This window comes from Jaculus jaculus, chromosome 5 (assembly GCF_020740685.1).
Source record: "Jaculus jaculus isolate mJacJac1 chromosome 5, mJacJac1.mat.Y.cur, whole genome shotgun sequence".
NCBI lineage: Eukaryota > Metazoa > Chordata > Mammalia > Rodentia > Dipodidae > Jaculus > Jaculus jaculus.
In genome coordinates, this window is record NC_059106.1 from 97027582 (window position 1) to 97041007 (window position 13426).

General features: G+C 37.7%; 1 protein-coding gene across 11 annotated transcripts in view; it reads right to left on the reverse strand.

The window, feature by feature from the left end:
* Dock7 (dedicator of cytokinesis 7) overlaps window positions 1–13426 on the reverse strand; it is a 259531-nt gene that overhangs the window by 185671 nt on the left and 60434 nt on the right. For all 11 annotated transcript variants that reach the window (XM_045148866.1, XM_045148865.1, XM_045148864.1 and 8 more), the window contains exons 5-9: window positions 12790–12919; window positions 12490–12702; window positions 10381–10466; window positions 5099–5165; window positions 3733–3882 (exon numbers count right to left, since the gene is read on the reverse strand). In XM_045148866.1, coding sequence (XP_045004801.1) covers window positions 3733–3882; window positions 5099–5165; window positions 10381–10466; window positions 12490–12702; window positions 12790–12919 — 646 coding nt within the window. The remainder of the gene's footprint in view (window positions 1–3732; window positions 3883–5098; window positions 5166–10380; window positions 10467–12489; window positions 12703–12789; window positions 12920–13426) is intronic.

The window sequence follows — 13426 nt, forward strand, 5'->3', positions numbered from 1 at the left end:
ACATAAAACTCTTCACATATACATATATGTATTTAAATGCACATACAAACATGTATTTATGTGTGCGTATGTGTGTTTTTCAAGTGGGATCACATAATAGTTTCTTTATACCAGACTTGTTTTTCACTAAACATTCTCTCAAATATTGTTGCAGGTAACTTCTCATTGGTGGCAGAAAACACCCAACCAAGAGCAGTTTGTGGGAAGAAAAGGTTTATTTTGGCTTTGAGACTCAAGGGGAAGCTCCATGATGGCAGAGGAAAACAATGGCATGAGGAGAGGGAGGACATCCTGGCCAACATCAGGTAGACGACAGCAGCAGGAGACTGTGCCAAATACTGGCAAGGGGAAGCTGGCTCTAATACCTATAAGCCTGTAATACACTACCTCCAGGAGGCTCCAATTCCCAAGTTGCCAGCAGCTGAGGATCTAGCATTCAGAACACAGAAGTTTATGGAGGGACACCTGAATCAAATCACCACACTCCGCTCCTGGCCTCTATAAACTGATAACCATCTGTGATGTAAAATATAATGCATTCAGTCCAACTTTAAAAGTCCCCATAGTTTTTGTCAATCCCAATAATGTTCAAACACCTCCATAGTTCAAGGTCTTTTAACTGAGCCGCCGTAATACCAAAAGAAAGCATAATGGCACAGAATATTCACACTGCAAAAGATGGCACTGGGCATAGCAAAGAAATAAAAGATTCAAAACAAACAAGGCAAACATCAAACTCTGTAGCTCCAAGTCTACAACTCTAACCCCTGAAAAGTCTCTAAGTATGATAGATTTAACCAGTGACAAGTCTCTGGAGTTCCAGTTCCGCTCCCCCAACTCAGCTGCTCATACCCTAAGATACACTCCACTAGGTGCCAGCAGCTCTCCTTGTTAGCCATCTCACAGTCCTTGCATCTCCACTGGGACTCCATAGAAACCCACAGTCCATCCTCATGGCTCCATCAGGCCTCCATACATGTAATCCAATAAGCCTGTCTCACACTGCCCATGGCCATTTCCAAAAAACAAAACTGTGTTGCAAATTTATTGACCCTCTCTTTCCTGCATTTGTTATACTCCATAGTACCAGGTGGGCTGCCAAATTGTTAATCCAGAGGAGAATAAAGCAGACTTTGAAAAACAGGCACTCCTTCAGCATTCAAACCCCTTCAAGAGTCTGCATTCTTCCTGCTATAACAATGCAAACCAGCTGGCCCAATCTCAATAGTTGTAATCTCTAAAGCCATTGCAGCTGAATGGCCAGCAGTTTTGGCCCAAAGATTTCATTTCATTCCATGCCATAACCATATGCTCATACCAGTCCATTTCTATGCTATGCAATCCAGCACAAGTTCTCAGGACACAGGCAGGCAGAATGCAGCAAGCTTCTCACACAAACTGCTTCTAGACCAACCATGATAAAGTTCTTCGTCACCCTCATAAGCCAAACCTCACGGTCCATAGTTCTTAACTGCATTCAGGGCTTTCAACTCTGACCAGAATAGTCTATCAAATCTGTACTTACAGCATTACAAGGCATCTCTTAGGACAAGGATTTAAATTCTTTCACATTCCTCCTCAAATTCCCCAACTGAGCAAAACCACAGTCAGTTTTCTAGTAACAACAGCTCCACTTCTCTGGAATCAACTTTACTGTTGTTTCTTGTTGCTGGCAAAAAGCACCCGGCCAAGAACAAATTATGACAGGAAAGGAAAGGGTTTATTTTGGCTGACAGACTTGAGGGGAAGCTCCATGATAGCAGAAGAAAATGATGACATGAGCAGAGGATAGACACCATCTCCTGGCCAACATCAGCAGAAGAGTGTGCCAAACACTGGCAAGGGGAAGCTGGTTATAACACTCATAAGCCTGCACACAACAATACTTCACCTCCAGGAGGCTCCAATTCCCAAACTGCCACCAGCTGGGGGACCAAGCACTCAGAATGCATCACATAAGTTTATGGGGGACACCTGAATCAAACCACCATTCATGTTCATTACTGAACCATTAAAAACTCTTCCAAATTATGGTTCTAATGGCCATGTTATATCATATTATTATACTATGATTTACCTATTTCTTTACATTAAATATTTACAATGTTTTACTAGTTCTTAATCCTATATATAGAAGCCATTCATTGTTTCATAACCAAATCTTACTAGATAAACTGATTTTGAAGCAACCAATATTCCAATCATTTTTACCTTACCAGCTCATTTCCTCTAATAATTTATATTTCTCAGAACTACCTCCCCTAGGAAAAACAAGTGTATATTTGTCATTCATATTAATTTCTAACACCTGACTCTCTGAAGTGGTTTTTTAAGACAACTACTGATTCATCTTTGCTTAGAACATTGTTATAACTAAGACTTATTTGAATCTAAATTCATAGGAATGTATCCAATAAACTGAGACATTATTTTATACCTGTGGGTAAAAAAGACTCATATCATATCATAACAATCTACAGTGTAAAATTATCATAAAATCCATTACCTTATTATAATTTTTTAAAAGTAAAGTGGTTCAGGAATATATTCCAGGCTCCTCTAAAGTCAAGTCCAACACACTCTTCTTTAAGAGACACTAAGAGAAACAGCTTAGGTGTATCTGGGAGTGCTGCGGAGTGAACACAGGGCTATGTGCATGCTACCAATGAGCTAAACCCGCAACCACCTTTTCACTTTTTGAGTCAAGGTCTCAACTAAGTTGCCCCTGCTGGCCTTAAACTCACTCTGTAGGACAAACTGGCCATGAACTTGCAATTCTCCCTCAGCCTCCTGAATAGCTGGAATTATAAACCTACATCAAAAGGTCTAGTTTGACTTTAGAATTTTTAATTTATCTTCTGTTTATTTGGGTTATTTTTTGTTTACTTGCTATTGGTTGTATGAGATAGGATCTACCATATAGCCCAGGTTGGCCTCAAACTTAATCCTCCTGCCTCCACCTTCTACATTCAGGTTTTTACTGCATTATTTTTTTTTTACTGAATTATTGGTATATACTACCACACCCAACTAGTAATCCTTATTCTTAATTGGCTGACAGTTAAATCATAATATTTCATGACCCCAGTGATTTAGCTTTCAGAATCTTATGACTCAGAAATTGAGTGACATAATTACGTATAGTTACCATGATGTTAATTTTATGTTAACTTGACAGGCATGGATACCTAGTTATTTAGTTGAACACCAGTATAGATGTTGCTGTGAAGTTGTGTTTTAGACATGATAACTCTGAAAGCAGAAGGCCTTGAGGAAAGTAGAACACATTCTCTTCTGTGTGTGGGCCTCATCCAGTCAGCTAAAGGGTTTAAGAGCAGAGACTAAGATTTGCTGAAGAAAGATTCTCTGCAAAACTGTCAAACAAAAACCTGCCTGTGCTGGCAGGTGGCTGTCCTGTGGACTTTGGACTCAAAACTACAAAAATGAACTAGCCCTTATTGAATTTGCATTCTGAATGTCACCTCCAACAATCATGTGAAGTACCCCTTAAAACAAATGTGGTTCTGTTTGTTTCTAAAACCCTGATCCACACAACTTTCTACTCAAGAACAATTAGAAAGTAATCATGGCATATGTCTAATAGTGTTATGGAATATCAAGAGGCAGAAAACACATAAAGGTCAAATTTTTGCCCTTAAAAGTCTGCAATGCAGACAAGGACAGGAATGCAGACCTTATGCAATAAACAAACATGTGTAAAATTATTCTCACCTTTATTACAAGAAACACATCTTGGGAAGGATACGTTATAGAAAAAATGGCTGATCTTGCTAGGGTAGTAATGGCAGCAGGTGGTACATGTGGACGTAACAATCCCTTCATCTGCTCAGAATTAAGATCAAAATAAAAGTTTTCTGAAATCTGAAAAAATACATTAAATTTTAAAATATGTACAAAATTTTTAAGACTTACAAAATCATACATTTTAAAAGTTACAGAAAATAGATACTTTATACTTCACTGAGACTAATCTTTGCATGTCCAAGTCAAAGCAAAAGAAATCTACGAGCTGTCTGGCAATCTAAGACAGGAAATGTTTAACCCAGGCTGGATAAATGGCTTAACTGTTAAGGTGCTTGCACGTAAAGCCAAAGGACCCAGGTTCATCTCCCCAAGTCCCACATAAGCCAGAAAGATGCACAGAGTGGCTCTTGTGTCTGGAGTTCATTTGCAGCAGCTGAAGGCCCTAGAGCACCCCTTCTTTTCTCTCCTCTCTTTTCTCTTCTCTTCTCTCTCTCTCTCTCTCTCTCTCTCTCTCTCTCTCTCTCTATATATATATATATATATATATATATATATATATATATTCACACACACACATACACACACACACACACACACACACACATATATATAGAGAGAGAGAAAGAGAGAGAGATCTGCCTCTTCCTCCCCCCAAATAAATAAATAAAGATTCAATTCTCAAGTTCTTTGATTAAAACTGTAATCTCTAATGCATACAAGGAAATTATTGTTGTGATTAATGAATTCAAATTAAGTTTTTAGAAGTTTCTATGAATAATATCTCAGCAATTTTAGTGTAGCAATACAAGCTAATAGAGACAAGTTTTGCTACAAAAATCAATCACAGGTCATATGCTGATAATGAAGGTACTTAAAGCTTTACTATGCAAGAGGCTATACTGGGCTGACAATGTAGATCAGTGGTAGAGCACATGCCCATCTGTCTGACACAGTCTAAAACTAAGAGCACTCTCTCAGCCACTGAGATGTTGAAAATTAAGTCAGTACATTATGTCAGAAAATTATGTCAGTCATCATAATTATCTGTTCAAACTATCAAAAATGCTCTTCCTGCAGTGACTTGTCTATTTCTTAAAAGAAAGTTGCATTTGCCACTTACTTTTGAAACTTTATCAAGGAAAAAAAAACCAGTTTCTAACTAAAGTATTTTAAAATAAGAAAATATGAGTCTTACTAAATCAAATTTGTATTTCTTCTTCAATGACTCATATTAATAATGTTACAGTGTCATTACTTATTTACTTCATAAACAGCTTAAAGACAGGTTCACCTAATATATGACTATGACAAATGATTACAAGCTCACACTTACCTTTTTCTTTTCCTTGACATCATATAAAGCCAAACTTGCAAAAATGGGCTCAATTTCGATCTCAAACCTTTATGAGGAAAAAGGATAAATTTAAAAATACTTAAAATGATAGATGAAATTCTAATTTCAAAGTCAGTTATCTCAACACTCTCATGTTTGTGCATCTATATCACACCTTCTTCCTAAGTACACATCTCCATGTATACTTTCCACAGTTGTGATCAACTACTACCTTCTCTATATGACCCTCCTTAACTTTTCCAGCAACATTAATCTAAAACTTCCTAAAATCCTCACAGAATTTTGTCTACTTTGTGACACTTAATTATTTTATAATGTAATTAGGTTATTTAATCAGATGTGTTCATTTTATAATAAGGTTTTAAAATGTTATCTTTATCGGAGTATAAATCAAATATTCAATGCAAAGATCTTTAAAATACATTATATATATATATATATATATATATATATATATATATATATATGCATGATTTATATATGTATATTTTTATTTTTTGGTGGGAGAAAAGGTTTATTTTGGCTTACAGACTCCAGAGGAAGCTCCATGATGGCAGGGAAAATGAAGACATGGGCAGGGGTTGACATCACTCCTTCACCAACATCAGGCAGACAACAGCAAAAGGACAGTGTGCCAAACACTGGCATGGGGAAACTGGCTACAGTACCCATAAGCCTGCCCCCAACAATACACCACCTCTAGGAGGCTTTAATTTCCAATTGCCATCAGCTGGGGAAACTAGCATTCTGTTTATGAGGGACAGTGGAATTAAACTACCTCAAGGAGTAACTGTGAAACAATTTTGTCCTATGAGTGACAAAGGAAACAATAAGAGAAAATTACACAAAGGCTTGTGCAAAGTGTAGAGAACTGACAATGTGTGTAGCATTTGTCAATAGTGAAAATTCAACATGACTCTAGTTCCAGTGTGGTAAAACATGGGTTCAAGTACACAATGTTCAAGTCCTGGACTGATATAGCAGGTATGACTTTAGGTATGCTAATTTCTCTAACTTTAGAATATCATTTGCTCTAAAATGGCACAGTGCTGAAGTGCACTGCCCATGCCTTAGAAGTCTATTTTATAATTCTGATTTCTTTAGCATGACCATTTTCCCAGTTTAAGTCTTTATTAGCAAAGTCTATTCTTCATAGTGTTGTCTAAGCTGTCTTTCAAGAACTGAAATCCAGTCATGACACTCTTGTTTAAATACTCTAGATGGCATCCCACTGTCTACTAAATTCTCAGCTTTACAAAGTTCTTATAGTTCAAATCTCTACCTACAACTCCAAAAGCCCAAGTTTATGGTACTGGTACCCCCTCCAATCCTCATGCTATGATTACAATAGCATCAATAATAACAGTGGCTAAAAATTATTGTGCCTGCCTTCCCAGTAAGTAAGCCCTGAAAGCACAATTCATGCCACAGGTAGGGGAAGGATGCATTCTGCAGGTATGAAAGGCTCTTATTTACCATGGTAAGCAGCTTGAGCATCAAGTATAACAGGAAATTGTGGCATAGACAGCCAGCCCAAATTATAAAAAGAACAATGACAGTAACATTGTTAAGGATAGATAATGAACGAAATTGAAACCAAGGAAATACAGAAAGATGATTTGACCATGATAATCTATTAAATCTGTAAGGACTGTTTTGAATGTGTTTCCTGGGTCCTCTTTTTCCCTTAGTGTTAAAAAGACCATCATCCAGGGGCTGGAGAGATGGCTTAGCGGTTGAGTGTTTGCCTGTGAAGCCTAAGGACCCTGGTTCAAGGCTCGATTCCCCAGGACCCACGTTAGCCAGATGCACAAGGGGGGGGGCGCATGTGTCTGGAGTTCATTTGCAGTGGCTGGAAGCCCTGGTGCGCCCACTCTCCTCTCTCTCTCTCTGTCTCTTTCTCTCTCTGTCTGTCACTCTCAAATAAATAAATAAAAATTAAAATGACCATCCAGAATGGAAAACAAAGACAAGCCCAGAGAAAGAAGGCAAAGATTCCCACTGAGCTCCTCATATAACAGGTAGTAAATTTCTTTAGAGAATAATGAGATATAGAATTGAAACAACAAGAAATGTAATTAGATAGTAATATTCTGCAGCTGTAGTAGATGTTTGCATTAGTTTTGTGGGGGATTTACTCCACTTATATTTAGTATATGTTTTAGCCTTGAGAGCGGTTTATTTCGCAAGCAATATGGTAAATATGTTCAGCTGATTTTTTTTCTAATTAGTTTTGTTTAAACATTTATATGCTTAATTTTGATTGAAGCATTCTAATTCTCTACCAATTTTTCAGAATCAAATTTTTCATTCATTGATAAATACCAGGTACAATTAAACAAAAAACTAAAAACAGCTATGTTCCTTGACATTAATTTTTGCTCTGGCTTGAAAGAAGAGAACATGGCCAGAGAAAGACACATGAGGTCAGTTTTCCTAGACAAGATATTTTTGCTTTCTGAGTAATAAAGAGTTTTATATGGCAAATCACTCCCTTTCTTCCTGTAGTTTTAGTTTATTTGAAACTTATCATGAAAGTAATAAAGCTGGCAGAGCTTATTTAAGTGCTATAGCTATTTTAATTTTGTTTTTATTTTAACATAGTCTTAAATTGTATTTGTTTTCTTTCACACCTGGCAAGTGTGTGTATGTCATAGTGTGTGTGTGTGTCATAGGTGTGATGTGGTATATGATGTACAAATGCACACACAATGCCCCATGTGCATGTGCAGAGGCCAGAGAACACTGGATGTCCCCTCCACTGCCCAGCTGCTTATTTCCCTGCAATGAAGTCTTTCATTGATTCCAGAGCTTTGGTGGTGTTTTGTGAGCCTAGAATCCTCCAGTCTTTGCTCCCTGCAGGACTCTAGTCTACTATCCAAGGTATTTATCTGGGTTCTGGGAACTGAACTCAGTGGTCTGAGGCCCCTTCCCTCCTTCATGCTTATGCAGGAAGCATTTTTAATTACTGAGAAATCTCTCTAGCCCTACCTGGCATTTTTTTTAAAAATCCTCAAATTGAATTGTAGCTGTCCTTTTATCCTGTCAATATTTGTAAGGCAATATTAGACCAGAATTTGCTGACATGCTTAAGTGTTCAAATTTGCTACAATAAATTCTGTTTTCCCCACTGAGCTGAAATTGCCTTCCTGAGTTTTGTTAGTCTTTCAACAAGTTTTCCAAGAAACTGGGGTCTCTTCTAAGGCTGTCTTTTGGCAAAACCATGCTAACCAATCTGTGGACTCTTCCATCAGTCCCAGCAAAATCACTGTCAGTCTGCTACTCATCTAAGTAACTGTTGGTGATGCTCAATGAACATTTCCTAAATGGTCCATAACAGGAAGTAAATATAATTCTGGTTGAAGAGCATATGGAGGAACAAAAAATTTGAGTTTCAGTTCTGATTCTCGCTTTTCTTTTACCACTGCTAAATTAATTCCAATGCATTTCAGATATAAAACTTTTTCTGTAACAGCATCTTCATCAAGAAACTCGCCAAGGCGCTCCCTAGGGGCTTGTAAAGTAAGCTGAGGAGATACCCTTATAAACCCAGCAGGAATAAATTTGTTAGTAACTTCTATTGAAATAGTAGTTTATAGTTCCACAATCCTTCAAGTACATAAAAAAGGTGAAGTTCCACCAACTCTGATGAGGAAGGTCGACTTGAACTGAGTGACATACTGACCAGTGTCTCAATGGGATAACTGTTTGATGGAATTATAGTTGTTGTTGTTTTTTAATCTATCTCTCTTCATTTAAGTAGTGTTAAATAAATGTAATAACCGATTTTTGTTTTGTTTTAGATAGCATTCCAGCTATTTCTCTGGCAGGTCTGCCTCTCAGCAACCAGAAGACACTGCCCTACCCACCCACCCACCCACTGGCACCCGCTCTCCCCCCCCAGCGGGGCACTGGCTGCAGGGTGAGGAAGGGTGGGCATAATTACAAATATTTTTAAAAGCTGAGGGTGATGACACACAACTTTAATCCTAGCACTTGGGAAATTGAGGTTAATAGGATTACCATGAGTTCTATTCCATTCTGGGCTACAGAGTGAATTCTAGGTCAGCCTGGGCTAGATTGAGACCCTGTCTCCAAAAAGAAAAAAAAGCTCAGAGAAAACTAAGAAACACTCAACACACCCAGCACTCCATCATGAGGGAAAAAAATGGAATTAATGGCTTAGTGCCTAATCTATGTATACTTTTCTCTTTGTATAAAATGTCTAAATTAAATAATTCTATAATCATAATTTTTTTTGAGACTGGATAGAGAAAGAGGCACATAGAGAGAGAGAAGATGGGCATGCCAGGGCCTCCAGCCTCTGCAAATGAACTCCATGCGATTTTTTTTTTATAATTAGAAATTCTTTAAACAAAGTACCATACTTGGTAGCCTGCTTTTTTAAATTTAAAATTTTGTGGGAAAATTTCCATATCACAAATATTAATCTTATCATTTTAATGCTGGAATAATAATTCTCATTTTATGAAAATGCCAAAATTTATTTTTTATAACTGTATACTTAAGTTGACATGTAATTCACTTCCAAGACCAGAACAATACTTACTGACTAAAATAATAGATAATAGGAAGATAATTAAATCTGTAGACAAAGCAGATATGTCTCACCCAAGGACAACTGTGCACCCATGAGGACACATCTGGCATTGGATGGAGGCCCTATTGGTTAGCACAACTGTAGGAATATAGCTGGCACTTCACAGCATAAGCCTCGATGGGACTGAACCTCTTGCCATATCCAGTGTCGCCCCAGACAGCAAGGAATCATAAGGAAAATATGTCAGCACTGTAGAAATATAATAACCCTGTTCTATATCATATATTTTGTTTTGTTTTGTTTTTTGAGGTAGGGTCTCACTCTAGTTCAGGCTGACATAGAATTCACTATGTAGTCTCAGGGTGGCCTCGAACTCACAGCAATCCTCCTACCTCTGCCTCCCAAGTGCTAGGATTAAAGATGTGCGCCACCATGCCTGGCTTCTTTATTTTTTTAAAAAAATTAGTGAGCAATTGGAGGTTGAGAAGCTCATGAAGTAACAATATATCTATGTACTTGGTGTTTTCTCCTATTCCAAAATGATTTCTATTTCTAAATTAAAATAGTTTTACAAGAAAAGTAAAAGAAAGCAATTCTCCAAAGAAGACATATATAATAAACACTACTCATGTTGTGTTATGTAAGTAATCAAAACTCTTGTCCCAGAATATCAACATTACACAGCAGAAGAAATACTCACTTGAGTGACAAACATTTTACAAGGAGTCTTTGACCGAAGTGCTCTTTGGGTACCTCAGGAACACTGAGCCTCTCAATTGGTTCTTCCTGTAAGTGGATAAGCAGCACCAGAACAGAGTGTAAAAGTCAACACATTATCATTCAGTTTTAGAATTTTCTCTATGTGGCTGTAGAGATGGCTCACTTGAGCTTAAGTCTAAGTATTCAAAGTGGATTCCCAAGGTCCGCATAAAAGGCCAAAAGACATGGTGGACTTTTATAACCCCAGCATGCTAATGAGACAAAAGAGATAGAGATAGTAAGAGATAGAAACAGAATTTCCAGAAGCTTGGGGTAAGCACAGCAAAGAACGCATGAGAACAAGAGAGAAAAAGCCTGTTTCACATGAGGTGGAAGACACCCAAAAGATGTTCTCTGACCTCCACACATCTACCACAAAATGTGAATGCTTACACTCATACACAAACAGCAAACATACACACACACAAAGAAATTGCCTAATCTCATCCTTTGAGACTTCACAGTTAAACAGAAAGAATGCCTTACTTGTCCATGAACAGACGATATCAGATCCTAGGTATACTTAATTCACAGAAGTTTTTCATTAAAAATAAATTCACTAGTATTAAAAGAATATTTCAAAGCCAGGCATGGTGGTGCATGCCTTTAATCCTAGCACTTGGGAGGCAGAGGTAGGAGGATCACCATAAATAAATTCAAGGCCACCCTGAGACTACATAATGAGTTCCAGGTCAGCGTGGGCTAGAGTGAGACCCTACCTCGAAAAAAAAAAAAAAAAAGGATATTTCAAGCTGGGCATGATGGTACACACCTTTAAACCAGCACTTGGGAGGCAGAGGTAGGAAGACTGACTACCGTAGGACTACTGAGTTCTAGGTCAGTCTGGGCTGACAAGGTAGAGTGAGATGCTTCCTTGAAAACAACAACAAAGAATATTTCATTTCACAAAAGCTAGATCTATTATTTCCAACATCAATATAATATTATATATAAGTCATACTCTTAAAAATCTATTTTAGGGCTGGGGAGATGGTTTAGCAATTAAGGCCCTTCCCTGAAAAGCCAAAGGACCTAGGTTCAATTTCCCCAGGACCCACATAAGCCAGATACACAAAGTGGCACATGCATCTAGTTTGTTTGCAGCAGCTGGAGAACCCAGTATGCCCATTCTCTCTATCTCTCCCTGCTTCTCTCTCTCTCCTCTCTCAAATAAATAATAAATATTTATTTAAAAAAAATCTAGCCAGGTGTGGTGGTATATGCCTTTAATCCCAGCACTCAGGAGGCAGAGATAGAAGGATCACCATGAGTTCAAGGCCACTCTGAGACTACATAGTGAATTCCTGGTCACCCTGAGTTAGAGTGAGACCCTACCTCAATAAAAGGACTGGAGAGATGGCTTAGCTGTTGTTAAGAGCTTGCTTGTGAAGCCTAAGGACCCCAGTTCGAGGCTGGATTCCCCAGGACCCACATTAGCCAGATGCACAAAGGGGTGCATGCATCTGGCTTTTGTTTGCAGTGGATGGAGGCCCTGGTGTGCCCATTCTGTCTCTCTCTCTCTCTATCTGCCTCTCCCTCTCTCTCTGTCTGTTGCTCTCAAATAAAAAGATAAAAATAAACAAAAAAAAAATTTTAAAACCAAATAAAATAAATAAATTATCTATTTTAGCTGGGTGTGTCAGTACACACCTTTAATACCAGCACAGAGGTAGGAGCATCTCCATGAGTTCAAAGTCACCCTGAGAACTATATAGTGAATTCCAGGTCAGCCTGGGCTAGACTAAGACCCTACCTTAAAAAATATTTTTTTTTTTAATAATTATTTGCTACCTTATTGTGGTGCTAGGATATCAAAACTAGGGTCTTGCACCTGCTAAGTAAGTGTTCTATCACTGAGCCACATTCCAAGACCTTTTTATATTAGTTTGAGATAGTCTCAGTAAATTGCCCAAGACAGCTTTGGGCTTATTCTGAAGCCCATGCAAGGCTTCAACTGGTGATTCCTCTGCTTCAACCTCCCACGTAGCTGGGGTTTCAGGAGAGCACCACAATGCCTGGCTTCATTTACCTCCTGATGCAAAGTTAATACCTCATCTGGTGATGGATGTAAAGCAAAAAGTTCCTTGTGACGGTTTGATTTCCTTTGGTCATCATTCTGATGGTCTATTTCTTCATTTGGAGTTCGATCAAGTAAATTGGGAAGCAAGGCATCAGGAAGTGAGTTTTTCAAGTCAAAGATACTGCAGGCCCAGCTACCCCTTGGAGTATCATCTATTGACATCGAACGTCTTTTCAGGTCATCCTGTCATGCCAAACATTACATATGCAAGTATGAATAAATTAACTATTGTCAAACTTTCTTACAGTCACTCAAGAATACAAGCATTACTTGGTCATCTTGGTAGCTGCTGCCATCTGGAGCATCATCAGACTCAAAGAGCTGCTTAGGCAAACCCTTCTGCCTTTCTTTCTGCTTATCCAATGTGTTGGGATTAAATCCTGTTCCCAGTTTATGATATCTATTCAAAAGAAAATAGTAAAACAAGTATTAATTTCTGTATTTTTACTCTTTTTGAGCATCATCACGTAATAAACTTTTCTTCATTACTTCTTCCATAATAAGATCTATTTTAGCAGTTTTGAGTGTGTTAAAATCAGAGGTTTAAGACAATTTCCATTCAAAGTTCCTTTAACCTAACTCAAAGAGTATGAGTTTCCAGAAATATAACATACTTTTTCTTCTTTTCTGCCAATGTGTATATATAACTTAAGATGTTCTTTCAATTCAGAGGTGGTCAATAAAAAGATAACCTAAGGTAGCCAGGCATGGTGATGCATGCCTTTAATCCCAGCAGTTGGAGGCAAAGGAAGGATTGCAGAGAGTAGAAAAATTAAAAAAAAAAAAAAAAAAAAAAAAGAATCCAAGTTACAGAATATAAGAGGTTTAAAAAAAAATAAGAATATAAGAAAGCAGGAAATATTGCCATTAATAATAATGTAAATATTAACATATAAAAGATACATAT